This window comes from Diabrotica virgifera, chromosome 2, assembly GCF_917563875.1.
Source record: "Diabrotica virgifera virgifera chromosome 2, PGI_DIABVI_V3a".
Taxonomy (NCBI): domain Eukaryota; kingdom Metazoa; phylum Arthropoda; class Insecta; order Coleoptera; family Chrysomelidae; genus Diabrotica; species Diabrotica virgifera.
Window position 1 is genome coordinate 133948071 of NC_065444.1, and position 20613 is coordinate 133968683.

Here is a 20613-nt window from a genome sequence, read left to right on the forward strand (position 1 = left end):
GAAAAAAAATTTAAAAATGATTTTTAATTTTTAGCAGAATGTTATAATACTCGTCTATCGTCTCCTTTAGGTGTCTACAAGCCCATAACATTTCAAGTTGCCGGAAAAAAAAGCAGTAAACAAAACGCTGTTAAAAGAGAATATCTATTTTTGACATTTTTGTTCGAGAATTTGATCTGTGCACTATGTCTGCTTGAGTTCTCAATGAAGAGGTGCGTTCTTACAAAATATGAATAATATAACGTTAGAACAAGCAGCCCAAATTGTAGGTTTAATTGTAGATGGACGATCGCAGCAATATCTTGCTGATGTTATGGAAATCTACCAATCTAGCGTTTCAGGAGCTTTAAGAAGGTATAGAGAAAGTGGAGGATACACAAGAAGACCAGTTCCAGGACGTCCCAGGTGAGCGAAACCCGCAGATGAACGTTATTTGCATCTGCAGACTTTGCGTACACATCATGTTACAGCTAGACAACTACTAAATGATCTTCTCACAGCCCGTAAAGTTCGTACCAGCATAAGTACCAATTCGGTTAGCAACCCAACAAACAGACCGACGTGTTAATGATGTGAATTTTGGGTACATTTTTCACCAATATACGTAAATTGCTTACGTGAATTTTACGTGAAAATTTGGTTGGAATGTCACATTGAAAATAGGTCTTTAAATTACGTGAATAACTCGTCTTCAATAGACGTGTTATCTACCTTAAATAGCAATAAAATGTTTCGTGGACATCAGAACTCGTCACTCGATCATACGAAACAAAAAATTCAAAGAGATGTAATTAGCTTATGAGTTATACGAGGTCACAACGTCGAGTTTTTTTTTATTTTTAATGATTTTTGAATTTTTGGTATCTTCTAGAAATCAAAAAATGAAATTTTTGGTAAAAATTTTGTGAAAATCAACAGATTTATTATTGTTGAACAAAAAATAAGCAAAAAAAGAAAAATATCTCGAAGTTGTTACCTCATGAAATGTCCAAAAAAAATCTGTGCAAAATAGTAGATCGGCCGAGTAGTTTTTCAGTTACAATGTCCACCGCATTTGAAAAAGCAGTTTTGAGAAAAATGCGTTTAAAGTTTTGACAACTGCATCTTCATCTTCTTATTTGTCTGCCAAATCGTAAAGTGATGCACATTGGAATATGTTTTTTGAATCAAGGCGTAATCTACAAAAGAGAAGACGAACAGTTGTTTAACGTTTCTCACTACGCTCAAGCGTGCTGGCGCTAAGTCGCGGCAAAGCGAGTCGCTGTAATAACATAACATTCAACACGCTGTATCTCTGGTAACTTTACTCCGATTATTTTAAAATTTTCAGAGAGTATTCTTGAAAGTATGCACTTTTATTTGAAATAATAAAAAAATTAAATATTTCAAACCATCCCCCACCCTAAAGGTATCTTTTAGGGAACGTATATATTAGTTTTCACGTGAAAGATACGTCCTCGGTTCACGTAAATAATTCGACCTTAATTAACTTACGAATCACGTAATTATTATCCTCATATCATATAAATAAAACAAGCATATAAAGTATTAAGTATTCGCCGCCTATGGATTGTAGTGAGTAGTCGGTTGTAATCTGAGCTCCCGAAAAAGTAACATTTTAATAAGGAAATTCAGCGAAAAATTTCCTAATTTTTCAGTAGTGTGAATATAAAATAGTTTTGGTGCTGTGAGTTGAAAAAAAAAATTGGAACACTATGGTTATTACAAGAGAAGTAAAAGAAGCTATTGAAAATGCTGTAAGTCAAGCCATTATAAAAAGTCTCCAAAATAAAGATATTATAAAAAGTCTTACTGATAATGTCGCCGTAGCCATTATAAATACCATTGAAACCCGTCTAGGTAATTTAGAAGAAACAGTGGCGTCACTTAAAGTGGATATTAACTCCACTAAAACAAACTTGGAGCGCAAAATAGAAGAATTGAACGAGAAATTTGATCGACTAGATCAAGGGAACCGGCGCATGTGTCTACGAATTTTTAATCTAAAGGAAAAGGAGAAAGAAGACACCAGAAACGAAATAATTAACCTACTAAATTCTAAAATGGGTTTAAATTTAAAATATGAAGATATTAACTTATGTTATCGAATTGGTAAACAAAACAAGGATAAAGCTAGGGCTGTGTATCTTAAATTAAATACAATCGAGAATAAGCAAACAGTCTACGCTAAGAAGAAGCTACTAAAGGGTACTGGGGTAGTTATTAAGGAAGATCTCACTAACTTAAAATTGGAATTGGTAAATCAGCTAACCAGTCTTGTGGGTTTAAAAAATGTGTGGACTGACAATGGTAAAATCTACGTCTGTCGAAACGGTAACGTAAAAATAATAAAAAATTCTAAAGACTTTGATGAATACAGAACTCATTATAATTTGTAAATAATATGTGTTTTATCAATTGTATTATTGCTAATGCTCTCTAGGTTTTAAGGCTTTAAATTTTTGTTTTCGATACCATTTTTCTATTTCGCTTTAATAAACGATTGATTAAATTTTGGGATATCAGGTACAATTTATGACTAAATGCTTGAATATCTAGAAATTTTAGATAATAGTCAGGAAATCGATACAAAAGAATATAATAATTTTCAAGATTACTTACTTGAACTGGAGAGGGTAAAATGGGAGAATGGAATTGGTGTGATTCACTTTAATATTCGAAGTTTACAAAAGCATTTTGATGAACTGCTCATATATTTAGAATCAGGTAAGGATCTTTTGGACATAATTATTTTATCCGAAACTAGGGAGGTAAATATAAATGATTTTCATATTCCGAATTACGGAATATATTATAATGAATCGTGTATAAATAAATGCGATGGTACGGTGATTTATATAAAAGATAGTATATCATCAACAATTAGTACTATAGAGATAAATGATAGTAAATTTCTCCGCGTGAAATTTTTAACGAAACATTTAAATACTTATTATTCAGTTGGGATAACTGCCTATTATCGACCACCTGCAACAAATACTCAAATATTCTTAAACGATCTGGAACAATATCTGCAGCAGTTGGATATGCAACATCTTGAAGTTTATGTAGGTGATATAAATATCGACTTGTTAAAATCCTATACACCCGATACAACTAGGTATCTAAACATATTAAATACATATGGTTTCATCTCTTGTATAAATAAACCTACAAGAGTTACTTCTGATTCTAAGACAACAATAGATCATATATTTATTAGGAAAACTAATAATATAGAAAGTAAAATTGATATAGATTCGATAGTTTTTCAAACCGATATGACAGATCATTTTTCGCCATTTGTTTTGATATCCTTTAAAAGCTGTGACAGTATAAATACAGAACATAAAGAAAAAAATTACAACAAAAAAATTGACTTTAAAAAAATAAATAATTATTTAAAAAATGATCATGGTCTGAAGTAATTAATAATAATAATGTTCAAATTTCTTACAACAATTTCATTAATAAAATAAACACAATTACAAACTCTTTCACTAAAATTGTTGTCAACAAAAATAACAAATACAAAAAATTACAACCATGGATATCTACGGCAATAATAACATCCATTCATAAACGTCATATCCTCAAAAAACAACTAAATAAAACGCCTACACCCATTCTAGAAGCACAGTATAAGGAATATAGAAATAAACTTAATGTGTTAATAAAAAAACAGAAAAATGATTACTATAAACAAAAATTATACGGTACTCATGGGAATACTAAAAAATTATGGAATATTATTGAGGTTGCAGGAAGTAAAAATACACTAGATATTTCTAATATTGATATTGTTAATGAAAATGGGGACTGCGTTAAAAATAATACAGATAAGGCAAATGTGTTTAATAATTTTTTTATAAACTTAGGAATGAAAATGGCAAATAAAATAGAAAATTCAAATTTACCTGATAATTTGTTGAGAGATGTTTATATAGAATCGTCTATTTTCTTAAAACCGGTAACGCAGGCCGAAATAACTATTTTGATATCTAATTTAAAGAATAATTGTTCACCTGGTCCCGATAAGATTAGTAGCAAATTAATAAAATATATTCATCTTAATATATTGGGCCCATTAACCCATATAATAAATCTCAGTCTCTCAACAGGACAAATACCTACGCAATGGAAGCAATCTATAGTTTCTCCCATTTTCAAAAGCGGTTCTAGAAATAAACTAACTAATTATCGACCGATATCTGTAATAAATAACTTTGCTAAATTATTTGAAAAAGTATTAACAAATAGATTGGTTAGCTTTCTGGATCAGCATAATGTTCTTTCTAAAATTCAATACGGTTTCAGAAAAAAATTCTGTACAGAAGATGCCGCATTGAATCTAGTTGAAACAATAATTAAAGCTCTCGATAATTCTAAAAAATGCCTAGCAGTCTTTCTGGATTTGGCTAAAGCCTTTGACACGGTATCTCATGCCAAACTGTTAGGTAAATTGAATAATTATGGTATTCGGGGTATTGCATTAGATCTTTTTAAAAATTATTTAACAAACAGAACGCAGCAAACTAAAATCGGTGACAAAATAAGCACTAATATTAATGTTCAGATGGGGATACCACAAGGAACGGTGTTAGGACCTATTTTATTTCTCGTATACATAAATAGTATTGCAACAATCCAGAATTTTGAGGGACAGTTGGTATGTTACGCAGATGATACTGCACTCATAATTACAGGAAATACTTGGGAAGAAGTGCATTTTGCGACAGAGGTTAGTCTTAAAAATATTAGAATTTGGCTAAATCATAATCTTTTAACTTTAAATGTCGAGAAAACAAAATATGTAACATTTTCCCCAACAGTTACGGACCAACCATCTTTAAAGATTAGACTGCATAATCCCAGATGTAAAGATAATATATGTGATTGCCCCATACTAGAACAAACCCCTGTAATAAAATATTTGGGTGTTATGATTGATCATCACACAAGGTGGTCACACCATATTACCTATGTCTCTAAACGTATAAGAGCTTTAATACATAAATTTTATAAAGTAAGGTTCATCCTATCTAAGTCCAATCTTATTATGATGTATAATTCATTAGTTGAATCAGTTCTAAGATATTGTATAACTATTTGGGGTGGTGCATTCTCTACTAATTTAAAAAATTTGCAAACTACACAAAATATTTTACTTGGAATAATATTTAAAAAACCTAGATTACACTCAACATCTCTACTCTACCAAGAAACAAAATTATTCAAAATACGTCAAATTTATATACACCAATGTCTCCTAAGGACCCAATTTTCAAAAGTAAAAAACAATAAAAAAACTTCAATTACTAGAGCAGCTACTAATCTACATCTAAATACTAATTTATTTAAAAAAACTGTGACGCAGAGATCATTTTCCTATTATGGTCCTAAACTATTTAATATGTTACCAACGCATTTAAAAGAAATTAATATAAGACATAAATTTAGTAAGGAAGTAAAGAGTTTAATTATCAGTAACCCGGAAATGTTTAAAATATTTGAAAATGTTTGAATTTGATTTGCACAACCAATTCGTATTTTCTCCTTTTTTACTCTTTCATCTAATCATCTAATAATCATCTAATAAAAAAAAACTAAATCACATAAACAGTTAAAATCTAAAAAGAAATGTATCGATTTGCTATTGTTATTGAATGTTTTGATTTATATTTTACTTTAATTTATACATATTATAGACAGTGCATTTAATAAATTATATGTACATTGTATATTATGTTGACTGACATCAGTGGGAGGTATCCGACAAACAGATGCCTTGTGTCTAGGTCTGCCTCCGGATGAATCAGTCAGTATAAGTATATTAATTAGGTCTGTTATATGTATATTGTATAATAACTAAGTGGTTGAATAAATTATTTGATTTGATTAACAATGTATGTATTTATTTAGTAGAATTTAGAGACTTTAAAACATTTGTCTTGTATAATTATTATACAAGATAATACACCAAAAATGGTACCGACCTAAAGACACGTTAAAAAATATGCAAACACAACACAGGTCACTTTTTATTTCGAGGAGGACACTTCTTGTTTTTTCTAATTGCACTTCAACCCTCGAGCAGTGAGGTAAACGTTAATTCGAAAGACATTATTATAAATAAACCCGCCTAAAATAAAACGAGGGAAAGAAAGCTCTTCACGTTTCACTTTTTGTTGTAGTTGTAGTTGTGAGAAATGTGATATGTGATGGAAATGTGAGAAGCTGATATCAGAGGTTATGATCATCGATTATAAAAATCGATTATGTTTAAATTACAGTTAAACTATTCTACTTACTTTAAATTAGTATACATATTTTCTTTTTGTTTTTAAATTTCTTCTACTATTAACTAATTGGTCTTACTAAAAATCTATTTAAATACCAGAATAATATAAAAAAAAATAATCCTATCGAAACGCATTATTCGATAAATTGATTAATTTAATTTTCGAACCAACTCTGTTAGTCACGTGATGGTATTTAAAGGAGGAGAAAGGCTTGGTAGTACGTCATCACCGCGCGCGATTTTAAAATTAGACTCAACATTATTTTAGCTCCTGTGATATTTTTAAAGAAAAAAATAGCAAAAACAGCTTCAAATCAAGGTTGCATTGGAATAGTTATGCTAAATGATTTTAAAAGCAAAATCATAAACTTTTTGTTTAAATATTGATATTATTTACATTATTTTTACGTGAAATACATCTAATTTTTCGACGTCCATAAAATACAGTGAGTAAAATTCAAGCGATATGTATTTAACCAACACCGTTGTAAAATTTTGTTTTCCAAAATATTTCTCAAAATTTAACCAAAGGAAGTCATTTCTGTTTCGTGATTATTACGTGAAATAAACGTACCTTTGCGATGTAACCGACATTCACACCTACTATGCAAAGCATGTACTATATTCGTCATGATGATTTTATATTATTGTAATGTCAAACATGTATAAAAGAAGCACTAATATATAAGTGAATGATTTGGCACTGAAATACGTTTTTTTCCCGTCATATATCACCGAGTTACGTATTCGTTGAAATTTGCCGTAAATTTAACGTAATCATCACGTAACTGGGCTCAAGTCTGTTTGCTGGGAACATATTAAGGGAATTTGGAATCAGACTCAGACTGCCTACTACTGCTCCACTGTTAACGAGGGCACACAGTATAACACGTTTAAGTTTTGCACCAGAGCATATTGATTGGGATATTAACGACTGGGCTAATATTTTTTTTCTTGATGAGTCAAGATTCGCACTTTGTGGATCCGACAATTGCAAAGTGGCTGTCGGATTCACAAAGTGCAAAGCCAGACTCATCATTAAAAAGAATATTAGTCCAGTCGTTAATATCCCAATCGATATGTTCTGGTGCAAAACTTAGACGTGCTATACAGTGTGCACTCGTTAAAAGTGGAGCAGTAGCAGGCATTCTGGCTCGGATTAAAAATTCCCTTAATCTGGTTCTAACCGAATTGGTACTTTACGAACCGAACATTACGGGACACTGGCTGTGGAAAGATCATTTCGCAGTTGTATAGCTGTAACATGATGTGTACGCAAAATCTGCAGATGTAAAGAACGTTTATCTGCGGGATTCGTGCGCCTAGGAAGTCCTGGAATTGGTCTTATTGTATTTCCTCCACTTCCTCTATGCCTTTTTAAAGCACTTAAAACGCTGGATTGGTTCATTCCCATAACATCACCAAGATATTGCTGCGATTGTACATCTCCAATTAAAGTTACAATTTGGGCTGCTTGTTCTGACCTTATATTACTCATTTTTTTGTAAAAACGCACCTCCTCATGGAAAACTTAGCAGACATAGTGCACAGATCAAATTTTCGAACACAAATGTCCAAAATAAATATTCTCTTTTAACAGCGTCTTGTTTACTGTTTTTTTTTTTTGCAAAAACACGCTTCATCTTGAAATGTTATGGGTTTTTAGACACCTAAAGAAGACAATAGACGAGTATTATAACATTATGCTAAAAATTAAAAATTATTTTTAAACATTTTTGTTTTAAAATTTATGCGATACTTTTTGTGATTAGTGTATATTCTACAAAAAAAACTAACCAATTTTTACATTTTCAGGGAGGACATATTAAAATTCATTTAAATTCGGACATTCCCGTTCAGGTCGACGGAGAACCATGGGTACAGAGCCCATGTGATGTGGTTGTACTAAAATCTGCTCTAAAGGTAATAATTTTTTTATACCATAAATATGTAGTATTTTTAAGTAAATAAAGAAATCATATATTTTCCATCTTCCGTTATGTTGCCTTTTTGAATGTTTTTGTTTTATCTTGATATTAGTAGAAAGTATATCTTGTTGCTTTCATTCGCTTTTAAGTATTTTTATATTGACCAAATTAAACATCACCGATCCTTAAAGCCTGAACGGCATATGAGATGTAATAACTAAAGCTCTAAATAATAATAAAGAATGAAATAAATAGTATATAAATCTTAACAGATACGTCCAGTCAAAATAATAATTGAAGAGTAACAATGGAACAAATCTACAATAGATAAGATATATATAAAAATATAACCAAATATTAGTCAAACCATGAATATACAAAACGCTGGTTTTCATACTAAAAATATTTAAAACTTCACATAGTTCAACCGTCAAGATTTAAATAGTTGGAAGCTAGTTTAAAAATAAAAAAACCAATCAATGAATAAATTTGTCTCAAAGTAAATGTAACAAAAAAATGGAAAACATAAACAAGAAAATAAGGGGGTAGTCACATGGGCGCCGGCAGTGGGGTGCAAGGAGGTGCAGTTGCATCGGCCTGAAGTATATAATAAGAAGAAATTACATATTTTTTACCCGACTGGACCAGCGGGAGGCTAATGCTTTTCAATTGTATTTATATGGATATACAGTGATGAGCGTGCTAATAACCGGCAAAATAGCGCAAAAGATGGAAAACATATTAAATTGTGAGATAAAAAGAAATAAAACTAGTAGAGTTGTTAAATTTAGCGATAGTAACATATAAATTGACATTATATTGATTGTTTCCCACCTTTAGACGTATCAGAGGAGTATATCAACTAAAACTGTCACTGTGACAGTGGCATTTCTCAAATTCGTCCGATACGTCTAAAGGTGGGAAACAATCAATATAATGTCAATCTATGTTACTATCGGTAAATTTCCCAACTCGACTAGGTTCATCCCTTTTTATCTCACAACTTAATAATGTTTTCCATCTTTTGCGTTATTTGGCCGGTTGTTACCGCGCTTATCACTGTATACATATGTATATGTAGTATATACAAATGTATGTATGTTTGTATGTATGTAAATATATGTGTATAATGCATTTATGTATGTATGTATGTATGTATGTATGTATATGTTACCGGCCAAACCCGATTTCAGGACAAACGAGTTTGGCCTAGGCCAAACTAGTTTATCCTGATATTAATCCGGACACTTCAGGATAAACTAGTACGGCCTAGTATAAACATTATAGTAGGGCCTAAAAAGCCAAAGTAAATATAGTCTAGTCGCAACATAGGGGGTCCCGAGTACACTTTTAGGTCGCCGCGATTTGATGGTGGTATTATAGGTTTTTTGGGTCGCTGAATCCAATGGAAGTGGTCTGGAAGCCCAATTGTGGTGCGTTTAATTGTTATTAACAAATTATGGTAAAATTAGGTATTTTTCAGGAATTATTAGAAGCCCTGTAAATAAATTGATAGTGTTAAGGTCTTTTCTAGTGTATTTTAATGCGAATGCGACTAGTCGCGATTACTCAAAATGTGTTCTTATTTTTTTTAATAACAAAATAATTGTTTATTTGCTGAAAAGCTCGAAATGCGTTATCTACAGCAAGTTGGTAGTCTTTTTCATAGTATTTTTATAAGCTAAATCGATTGTCAATAGTCGTGATAGCTTAAGCCACGTTCCGACTTTATTATTAATAAATTATTGCAAAAATAACGGTTTATAGCACGTTTACTCACGGTTTTTGCTCTAAATTAAAAAAAAAATTGGAATGACATGAAATTTGACATGCACGTAGCTAACATGTCAAACAAAATAAGTGATATTGCGCCGATGTGTGCTTTTACCCTGGGGTGAGTTTCACCCCGTTTCGGGGGTGAAAAAAAGAAACCTTTAAAATAAGTCCGGAATTGGATAAACTGATTAATTCTAAGCAACTTTTGTTCTATACAGTTTTTTCACTAAGTCAATATTTTTTGAGTTATTTGCGAGTGAATATGTTCATTTTTCAACAAAAAAACCAAATAACTCGAAAAGTATTGACTTAGTGAAAAAACCGTGTACAACAAGAGTTGCTTTGAATTAATCAGTTTATCCACTTCCGGACTTATTTTAAAGGTTTCTTTTTTCACCCTCGAAAAGGGGTGAAATTCACCCCCAGGGTAAAAGCAGACATCAGCACAATATCACTTATTTTTGTTTGACATGTTAGCTACGTGTATGCCAAATTTCATGTCAATCCATGTGATTTTTTAAAATTTAGAGCAAAAACCGTGAGTGAACGTACTATAAACCGTTATTTTTGCAATAATTTATTAATAACAAAGTCGGAACGTGGTTTAAGCTATCACGACTAGTGGCAATCGATTTAGCGCAAAAAAATACTATGAAAAAGACTACAAACTGGCTGTAGATAGCGCATTTCGAGCTTTTCGGCGAATAAACAATTATTTTATTATTAACGAAATAAGAACATATTTTGAGTAATCGCGACTCAGTCGTTTTGAGTAGTCGCATTGGATTCAGCGACCAAAAATACACCAGAGAAGACCTTAACACTATCAATTTATTTACAGGTCTTTTAATAATTCCTGAAAAATACCTAATTTTACCATAATTTGTTAATAACAATTAAACGCACCATATTTGGGCTTCCAGACCACTTCCATTGGATTCAGCGACCCAAAAAACCTATTATACCACCATCAAATCGCGGCGACCTAAAAGTGTACACGGGACCCCTATGTTGCGACTAGGACTAGACTAATAGATAAACTGAATAAAATATTCTGAAATTGGATCTAAATCAATAATTTTTATTAAAATGATGATTCGGTATAAACTAATGCACAATTGAAAATACAAACAATCATATAAAAACAATTTCAGTGTTTTTTTGATAAAAACAACAATTATACCTCAATTATAAAAATTATTATGTTTTTTAATGGGGTGCTTTGGCGACACTTAGAATTGCGGGATATCTTTGTCTTGTTGCACTTGCATCTGTTTATGGAACAGTTTTTGTTGCAGGTTTATTTGAAAAATACAAATTGTTCTGATTCTACTGAATCTCTCGTAGCTGCAACCATTAACGATATTTTAGAGCCTGGATTTAGGACTTTCGACTTCATCTTTGCAACAAGAAATCATAAATGATATTCAGGGTGAAGATAACTTAAGGAAGATAATAAACAATAATTTTAATGTTTACCTAAGAGAAGACACTGATGCTTACAGGCAAAGGTGATCTTAGAAACATCATTGGAGTGATTCTTCAGACAAATGACGAAGGATTTTACAAAGTTTGTACCAAACTTGGTGTCCTTCAGGTACCATATTCTGGGTTTCATTTTTATTACTTTTCTAACATTTACAAAGATATGCGCATACAAAAAAATACTGTCAACATAGGCCCAGATGTGTAAAATACACCGGAGATCATGCTACTGAACACTGTACAAGAAAAGAAAGATCTGACGATGTTCAGTGCATTCTTTGCAAAGGAAACCACCCGGCAAATTATAAAGGATGTACTATATATAAGGAAATGCAGAAAAAAACATATCCACCCCTACGGCAAAAACAACCTACAACCCCACAAACGAGTAATATTGGAAGAACCATCAATCCAGGCATTAGCTACTCACAAGCAGTAACAAAACAACTACCTCAAGCAAGCACATCTCAGAATACTTTACAAGCACCAAATTTAACACACCCTGCTCCTGCTAACGACCTGTCTGAACTAAAATCGATGTTTAAAGGATTTGCGGAACAACTGCCCACACTGCTAAACCTCCTAACGATAGTCGTCAATAATTTAACAAAATTTAACAAGTTATTAAAAATTGCACTTTGGAACGCCAACGGGCTTACCAAACATTGTCTTGAGGTAAAAACTTTCATCATTAGTCACGAAATTGATATAATGTTAAATATCAGAAACTCACTTCACAAGTAGAAGCTACTTTAAAATACCTAACTACACAACTTACAATACTAGACACCCAGATGGTATAGCCCATGGTCGAACTGCTATTATAATCAAAAACAATATTAAACACTACGACTACTTGCAGGCTACTAACATAGTTATTGAAGATTGGCATGGCTCACTAACAATCTCTGCAGTCTATTGCCCACCAATACACAAGATAAATAAAGAACAATTTGAAGAATTTTTTAAAACATTGGGTAACAGATTCCTGGCTCGAGGAGATTACAACTCTAAACATACACATTGGGTATCAATATTAATCACCCCAAAAGGACGACAGCTTCTAGCGGCTATGAATAGTAACAACTACTCATACATTTCCAGTGGTGAACCTACTTATTGAACAACCGACATGAACAAAATACCCGATCTACTTGACTTCTGCGTAACAAAAGGAATTCCACAAAGATTTCAAAGAATTGAATCTTGCTTTGATCTTTCCTCGGATCACTCGCCTGTATTGATCACGATAAGTACTGAACTTGTGGAGATACAGCTATCACCGAAACTGGACAACAAATATACGGATTGGGAAAGGTTTCGGCGGGTGATTGAGGACAGCCTAAACCTAAACATACCTTTAAAAACAAACTATGAAATAGATGAAGCCATACAAAACTTTAACGTAATTATACAGGAAGCAATCTGGCAAACAACACCCCTAAAAAACACGACGCTCATGAAACAAGAGCTACCAACCATAATCAGACAAAAAATCATAGAAAAACGAAATTTAAGAAAAACATGGCAAAGAACGCACGCGCCTCAGGACAAAACCAGACTCAACCAGGCTACACATCAACTCAAAACTCTCCTAAATAACTACAAAAACGATGGGATGAAAGAATATCTTAGCAATCTATCAGCAACAGAAAGTACAGACTATGCTCTATGGAAGGCTACGAAAAAGTTTAAACGACCTCAATCAACCAACCCTCCTATTCGCGCAGAAAACGGCGAATGGGTCAAAAGCAATAAAGAAAAATCAGAAGTGTTTGCAAAATATCTCACAGACGTCTTTCAACCTTTCCCTGCTGAGAATAATCAAAACTTTGAAGCATCCATCCAACAATTTTTAGAATTTCCATACCAGTTAGAACTTCCACTGGAAAAGTTTAAGGTAAACGAAGTGATCAAAATAATACAAAATCTTAAATCAAAAAAGTCCCCAGGCTTCGATCTTATAACCAGTAAAATTATTAAACAGCTCCCCAGGAAAGGAATTGTGTACCTCACTCAATTATTCAATGCAGTATTAAGAACCGCATATTTCCCTCTCCTCTGGAAAGTCGCAAAAATTATACTAATTCCCAAACCAGGTAAGCCTCTGGAAGATGTCAAATCACATCGACCCATAAGCTTACTGCCGATAGTGTCAAAGATCATAGAAAAACTGATACTCTTAAGAATTCAACCACTCCTATCAGATCGAGAACTAATCCCTGCATACCAGTTTGGATTCAGATCCCAACACGCAACCATAGAACAGGTTCATCGGATATGCAGAACTGTTATTCGAGCATTGGAAGACAAAATGTACTGCACTGCCGCCTTTCTAGACATCTCGCAAGCATTCGATAAAGTCTGGCACACAGGCCTTCTATACAAATTAAAAAAAAAACTCACTCACTTCCTAATTTTAAAATCCTACCTCCATAACCGTTACTTTTCTGTACAACATATAGGTCTGGATCCCGCGTATGAAAAAAAAGTTGATTAATAGCAAGCTGAAAATTTCTTAATAGCTTAAGAGTGTCTAGTCGGATAAACTTTGATATATGGGAACACTGGAACAGGGGCAGTTTTAATTGTGGAACAGGTTAAAAATTTGGAACGGTCACACCACGAAAACGGCACATTTATTTTGTCCGACAGAACAGACTTAAACTTTTCAAACAGAGATTAAACTCTCATGCAAAAATCAGACTGCTATTTATCACCAAATGGGCGTTTTAATGAGTGGAACATGTAGAATATGTCAAATGACAGGAATTATGACAGGTGATAAATAGCAGTCTGATTTTTGCATGAGAGTTTAATCTCTGTTCGGAGAGTTTAAGTCTGTTCTGTCGGTCAAAATAAATGTTCCGTTTTCGTGGTGTGGCCGTTCCAAATTTTTAACCTGTTCCACAATTAAAACTGCCCCTGTTCCAGTGTTCCGATATATCAAAGTTTATCCGACTAGACACCCTTAAGCTATTAACAAATTCTCAGCTTGCTATTAATCAACTTTTTTTTCATACGCGGGATCCAGACCTAATAGAGATGAGCGCACGTCTCTATTTCCAGTTGGATCCGGAGTTCCACAGGGCAGTGTTCTGGGGCCAGTGTTATACCTATTGTATACAGCGGACTTACCAACAAACTTTCAAACCACGACAGCTACAGATGCAGATGACACAGCAGTGATGGCAGTACATCAGGACCCACGGATAGCTTCTCAACTTTTGCAAATCAGCCTCAATAAAATGCAAACTTGGCTAAAACGGTGGCGTTTTCAAACAAATGAAACAAAGTCGGTTCATATTACCTTCACAAACCGTAAAGGTTACTGTCCGCCTGTATATATCAACAACCACCAACTAAAACAGCAAGGAACAGTCAAATACCTTGGAATGCACCTAGACTAAAGATTAAACTGGAGAACACACATTTTTATGAAGCGTAAACAACTTTTTCTCAAATTACACAATCTTTACTGGCTGATTGGTCACAAATCATCACTTTCGATGAAAAATAAAGAAAATGATTAATGAATCATTTTCTCCAAGTCACCTACACTAGTGGTCACAACATTTACTCATTGTAACTTGTTTTACAGATTGTAAGTAAATTGGGAGGTTAAATAAAAAAAAATTTCTAACTTAATACATTCACGGATAAGAATTCATATGCAGACAGTCACGTCCTTTTGTAAGTGTCTGCATATGCATTCGTGTCCACGAATGTGTTAATAAGCTATGATAAATTCAGTTGGTTCAGGACAAGGTCTTCTCAATTGGAGCTGCAACAAAAACTGTTTCACAAACAGATGCAAGTGCAAGAAGGCATGATACTATGCACCAAAGAACTCGATAGAAAAATAAATAATAATTTTTATAATTGAAGTTTTCTATGATATGATTGTTTGTATTATCAATTGTTCATTAGGTTTAACGACAAATCATTATCGTTTTAATAAAAACAATTATCTTACATCCAATTACAGAGTATTTTATTCAGTTTGTCCATTTATTTTGGCTTTGTAGGTATATTATTCTTCTACGGAAGAAGACGAATTTCATGGCTGAAGAATCTGAGAGAATGGTTTGGATGCAGCTCAAAACAACTATTTAGAGCTACTTCCCCAAAAACTAAAATAGCTATGATGATTGCCAACCTACGTAGCGGAAATGGCACCTGAAGAAGAAGAAGAAGAAGAAGAAGGTATACTATAATCAAAAATGAATAACCATTTTAAATTTCATTGCAACACGAAACTACAGCCGCACCATATCCTAGTTAAATCAGAGAGTGCAGCAAGCACCCCTACCGGTTTCGAAACTTATTAGTCTCTCAGCAGGAGGCACATATGCTGCTCTCCCTGACTCAACCAGGACAAACCCCGGCGTGCAGTTATGGATTGCAACGAAAGAAATGGCAGGGATGCCCTAGCGGCAACTGCTAGCAAAAGACTAAGTTTTCAATCTAATAGCACACAAAACAACATTAAAAATATTACTCTGCATCCCACCAGATTGAAAACAATAACCTTATCTGGTTACACCTCCGAGGCTTCTACAATTTGCAAGCCATAACAGATGCTGAGACTAAAGAAGATGCGGGAATTTTACAATTTATAATTTACGTCCCATCTGCTTAGCGCGGTAAAGTTCCAATGAGAATGGTTCCCTTCGTACTCCAATCAGAGTAAACATGTGAATCAAAAATGAATAACCATTTTCAATTTCGTTGTAACACGAAACTACAGCCGCACCATATCCCAGTCCAATCAGAGAGTGCAGCAAGCACCCCTACCGGTTTCTAAATTGATTAGTCTCTCATCAAGAGGCACATTATGCTGCTCTCTCTGACCCAACCAGGACAAATCCAGGCGTGCAGTTACGGATTGCAACGAACGAAATGACAGGGATGCCCTAGCGGCAACTACTAGCAAAAGACTAAGTTTTCAATCTAATAGCACACAAAACAACATTAAAAATATTACTGTGCATCCCACCAGATTGTTGCAACGAAATTGAAAATGGTTATTCATTTTTGACTGGTTACACCTCCGAGGCTTCTACAATTTGCAAGCCATAACGGATTCTGAGACTAAAGAAGATAAGGGAATTTTACAATTTATAATTCACGTCCCATCTACTCAGCGCGGTAAAGTTCCAATGAGAATGGTTCCCTTCGTACTCCAATCCGAGTAAACATGTGAATCAAAAATGAATAACTATTTTCAATTTCGTTGCAACACGAAACTACAGCCGCGCCATATCCTAGTCCAATCAGACAGCGCAGCAAGTACCCCTACCGGTTTCGAAACTTATTAGTCTCTCATCAGGAGGCACATTATGCTGCTCTCTCTGACCCAACCAGGACAAATCCCGGCGTACAGTTACGGATTGCAACGAACGAAATGGCAGGGATGCCCTAGCGGCAACTACTAGCAAAAGACTAAGTTTTCAATCTAATAGCACACAAAACAACATTAAAAATATTACTCTGCATCCCACCAGATTGAACACAATAACCTTATCTGGTTACACCTTCGAGGCTTCTACAATTTGCAAGCCATAACAGATGCTGAGACTAAAGAAGATGCGGGAATTTTACAATTTATAATTTACGTCCCATCTGCTTAGCGCGGTAAAGTTCCAATGAGAATGGTAGCCTTCGTACTCCAATCAGAGTAAATATGTGAATCAAAAATGAATAACCATTTTCAATTTCGTTGTAACACGAAACTACAGCCGCACCATATCCCAGTCCAATCAGAGAGTGCAGCAAGCACCCCTACCGGTTTCTAAATTTATTAGTCTCTCATCAAGAGGCACATTATGCTGCTCTCTCTGACCCAACCAGGACAAATCCCGGCGTGCAGTTACGGATTGCAACGAACGAAATGACAGGGATGCCCTAGCGGCAACTACTAGCAAAAGACTAAGTTTTCAATCTAATAGCACACAAAACAACATTAAAAATATTACTGTGCATCCCACCAGATTGTTGCAACGAAATTTAAAATGGTTATTCATTTTTGATTCACATGTTTACTCTGATTGGAGTACGAAGGGAACCATTTTCGTTGGAACTTTACCGCGCTGAGCAGATGGGACGTGAATGATAAATTGTAAAATTCCCTCATCTTTTTTAGTCTCAGCATCCGTTATGGCTTGCAAATTGTAGAAGCCTCGGAGGTGTAACCAGAGAAGGTTCCCATTGTTTTCAATCTGGTGGGATGCAGAGTAATATTTTTAATGTTGTTTTGTGTGCTATTAAATCGGGTTTGGCCGGTAACATATATGTTATTATATGAACATTTCGATAGTACGCGACACAGGCGAAACGACTTGACTGATTTTAGCAAATGGCGTGTCTTAGATTCGTGGAAAGTGCTACATGTAGTTGCTGGAATCTTCTTCTTCAAGTGCCATCTCCGCGACGGAGGTCGGCAATCATCATAGCTATTGGGACTTTAGAGAACGGCTGCTCTGAAAAGTTCAATTGATGTACATCAATACCATTCTCCCAGGTTGCAGTCACGATATTCTGGGTCTCCCTAAGCTTCTTTTTCCTTGAATCTTTCCCTCCATAATGATTGGAGTAAGTTGTATCTCTCTCCAATGGTTATATGTCCGAGATATTCTAATTTTCTGGTTTTGATTGTATTTAAGACTTCCATTTCTTTATTCCTCTTTCTCAGAACCTCTTTGTTTGTGACGTGTTCTGTCCATGATATTTTCCAAATTCTTCTATACACTCACAACTCAAATGAGTCCAGTTTTTTCATTGATACCGCATTCAAGGTCCAAGCTTCGATTCCGTAAAACAAAGTCGAAAAAAACGTAGTACCTAGTCAACCTTACTCTTAGCTCTTCTTCTTCTTTTAGTGCCTATTTGTTTCGAATATTGGCGATCATTCTGGCTGGTTTAAAACTCTTAGCTCTAACTTCAGATATATTGTGCAGAGCACGTTTCTCATTTTGTTCGCTCTAGCCTTTTCTATTCTAATTTTAATTTCCTGGAAGTAATCATTTGTGGAGTTGATCATTGTTTCAAGATATGCATATTGGTCTACTCGTTCGACATTAGTTCCGTTTATGAGGAGATTATTGTTATTTTTTGCGTTTTAGATATTCTCATAAATTTTGTCTTCTTGATGTTCATTTTTAGACCGTATTCTTGGCTATACATCGCTATTCTGTTCACCAGTCTCTGAAGATCTTCAATATTTTCGGCTAAGATGACAGTGTCATCCGCATATCTAATGTTGTTAATGGGAACCTTATTGTTATGTTACCTTTATTCCAGCTATTTCACCCTCAAGAGGATGGAACAGCTAGGATCTCTTTATCAGCTTTACCTCAGCTTAGGATCTCTTCCGAGTAGGCATTAAAAAGTGACAATACGCATTTATGTGTCACCTCACGTCTAATTTCAAGTTCCTCTGACAGATGTTCGTTAACACGTACTTTTGCTCGCTGCTTATAGTATAGATAAGATATGATCCTGAGGTCATTGTAGTCTATCTTCTTTCTTGTTGCTGGAATAGTTAAAGCAATTTAGCTTGCTTCAAATATCGCTGGGTAAAATGGGAGTGGCTTGAGCAATCACATCTATGTATTCAACAACAGATCCATTTAGAATCTCAATTCTTTGCTTTATTTGTTTTCATCACCTCGTACTATGGGGTAGCCTCGGAAATAATGGATAAGACCTATGAAAAGGTCCTGTATATATTCTGCTATCGATAAAAATTTTGATTGTATTGAAGAAAATCGACTTTTTAGTCAAGAATAAAATAGATCTTTTGAAAACTTCTTCCACAGCTTCAGATGGGTTATTTGATCTATAAGTCTCTTTTTCCACTACTCGAGATGCTGATTTTCTGAGCTTTCTTAAAAACTATCGCAAACTCCATAGATTATTGCCATGAGATTAATGCATATCAATTAATTTATATATTTACTTCCATACTGAAATGAATTGCACACGGGCTCAAGTTTGGCAGAATAAGCAGCCATTATTAAAATTGTCACAATGTATGTTAAACACACATGTACATGTACATGTACAGTCATGCAGAGCTGATACGCTTTGGTTTTCGTTTTAAAATTCGATGCGTCCTGCGAAAGTTCATCTAAATCTTGTACAATGGTCAGAAAATTGTTAGAAATTAAGTATTCTGATACTTTAGTACTTTGCTATTCAACGCCTTTCACTAAATAGAGGTATATTTGTAATTTTACTCCATCGTAACGTACTCTCTCAAAAGAAATTTATAATGTATTTGGTAGTTTCATTTGGTATTCACCCACTTCACTGAAAGTATTCAGGTTATTAATAATAAGATTAAATACATGGCTTGCACATTGCAAAAATGTGATATTTATCATTAATAATTTTTTCAACGCCACCTATGTGACTTGCCACCTGCCATTGCAGTACGCTCGTAGTATTCTTGGCCAACAAATTTATTTAACCCAAGATCTGCAATCTTGCAGAAAGTGAATAATATATTCCGAAGTGGCTTGTGCATTTAGTTCTTGTACCTATACATGTCCAAGAAAATGCTTTACAAATTATTGGTTTTTTAGTATCTTTATCATAACTTAGATATCGTACACTAATTGATTATTGTTTTATTCCAACTAATATAAACAGTATCAGCTAAAACCGAAAAAGCTGAAGTATGTTTCACCTCAATTACTGTGCTCTTAAGAACATCGCATCAAACCAATTTGTTTCGAATTTGATGTGATATGTATAAACAATTTTTTGCTCCTGATTCTAAATGATTCTTCAGAATGTCATCTCCTAAGTGAAGTAGAAAATATAGCAGGTCTCTAAAATAGTTGTCGATTTTTCCACGAAGTTGAAAATCATGTCGTAGTTCACATTGCCCTGATTTGCACCAAGTAACTTCTTTTGTTTTCGTCCATTCAAAGTACTTTTTGTAATTCTTGTTTACTTAATCCTAAGCCATTCTACCGTTAGGTGTAAGGCTGGTGGAGTTGAGTTTGGCATTGTTGTCTTCATGCTTTCCTTAGGTTTCTTGCACTTTTCAATGTCAATGCTTTCTTCTCGACGTCTTTTTTGATTTCATCTACCCACATAACTCTTGGTCTTCCT

General features: G+C 34.0%; 2 protein-coding genes across 8 annotated transcripts in view; one reads left to right on the forward strand and one right to left on the reverse strand.

The window, feature by feature from the left end:
* The window catches only part of LOC114336460 (diacylglycerol kinase theta), a 338858-nt gene that overhangs the window by 280661 nt on the left and 37584 nt on the right, over positions 1–20613 (forward strand). For all 6 annotated transcript variants that reach the window (XM_050642805.1, XM_050642807.1, XM_050642806.1 and 3 more), the window contains one exon: positions 8117–8224. In XM_050642805.1, coding sequence (XP_050498762.1) covers positions 8117–8224 — 108 coding nt within the window. The remainder of the gene's footprint in view (positions 1–8116; positions 8225–20613) is intronic.
* Positions 1–20613, reverse strand: part of LOC126879629 (uncharacterized) — a 442662-nt gene that overhangs the window by 179303 nt on the left and 242746 nt on the right. The gene's annotated exons all lie outside the window — the stretch shown is intronic.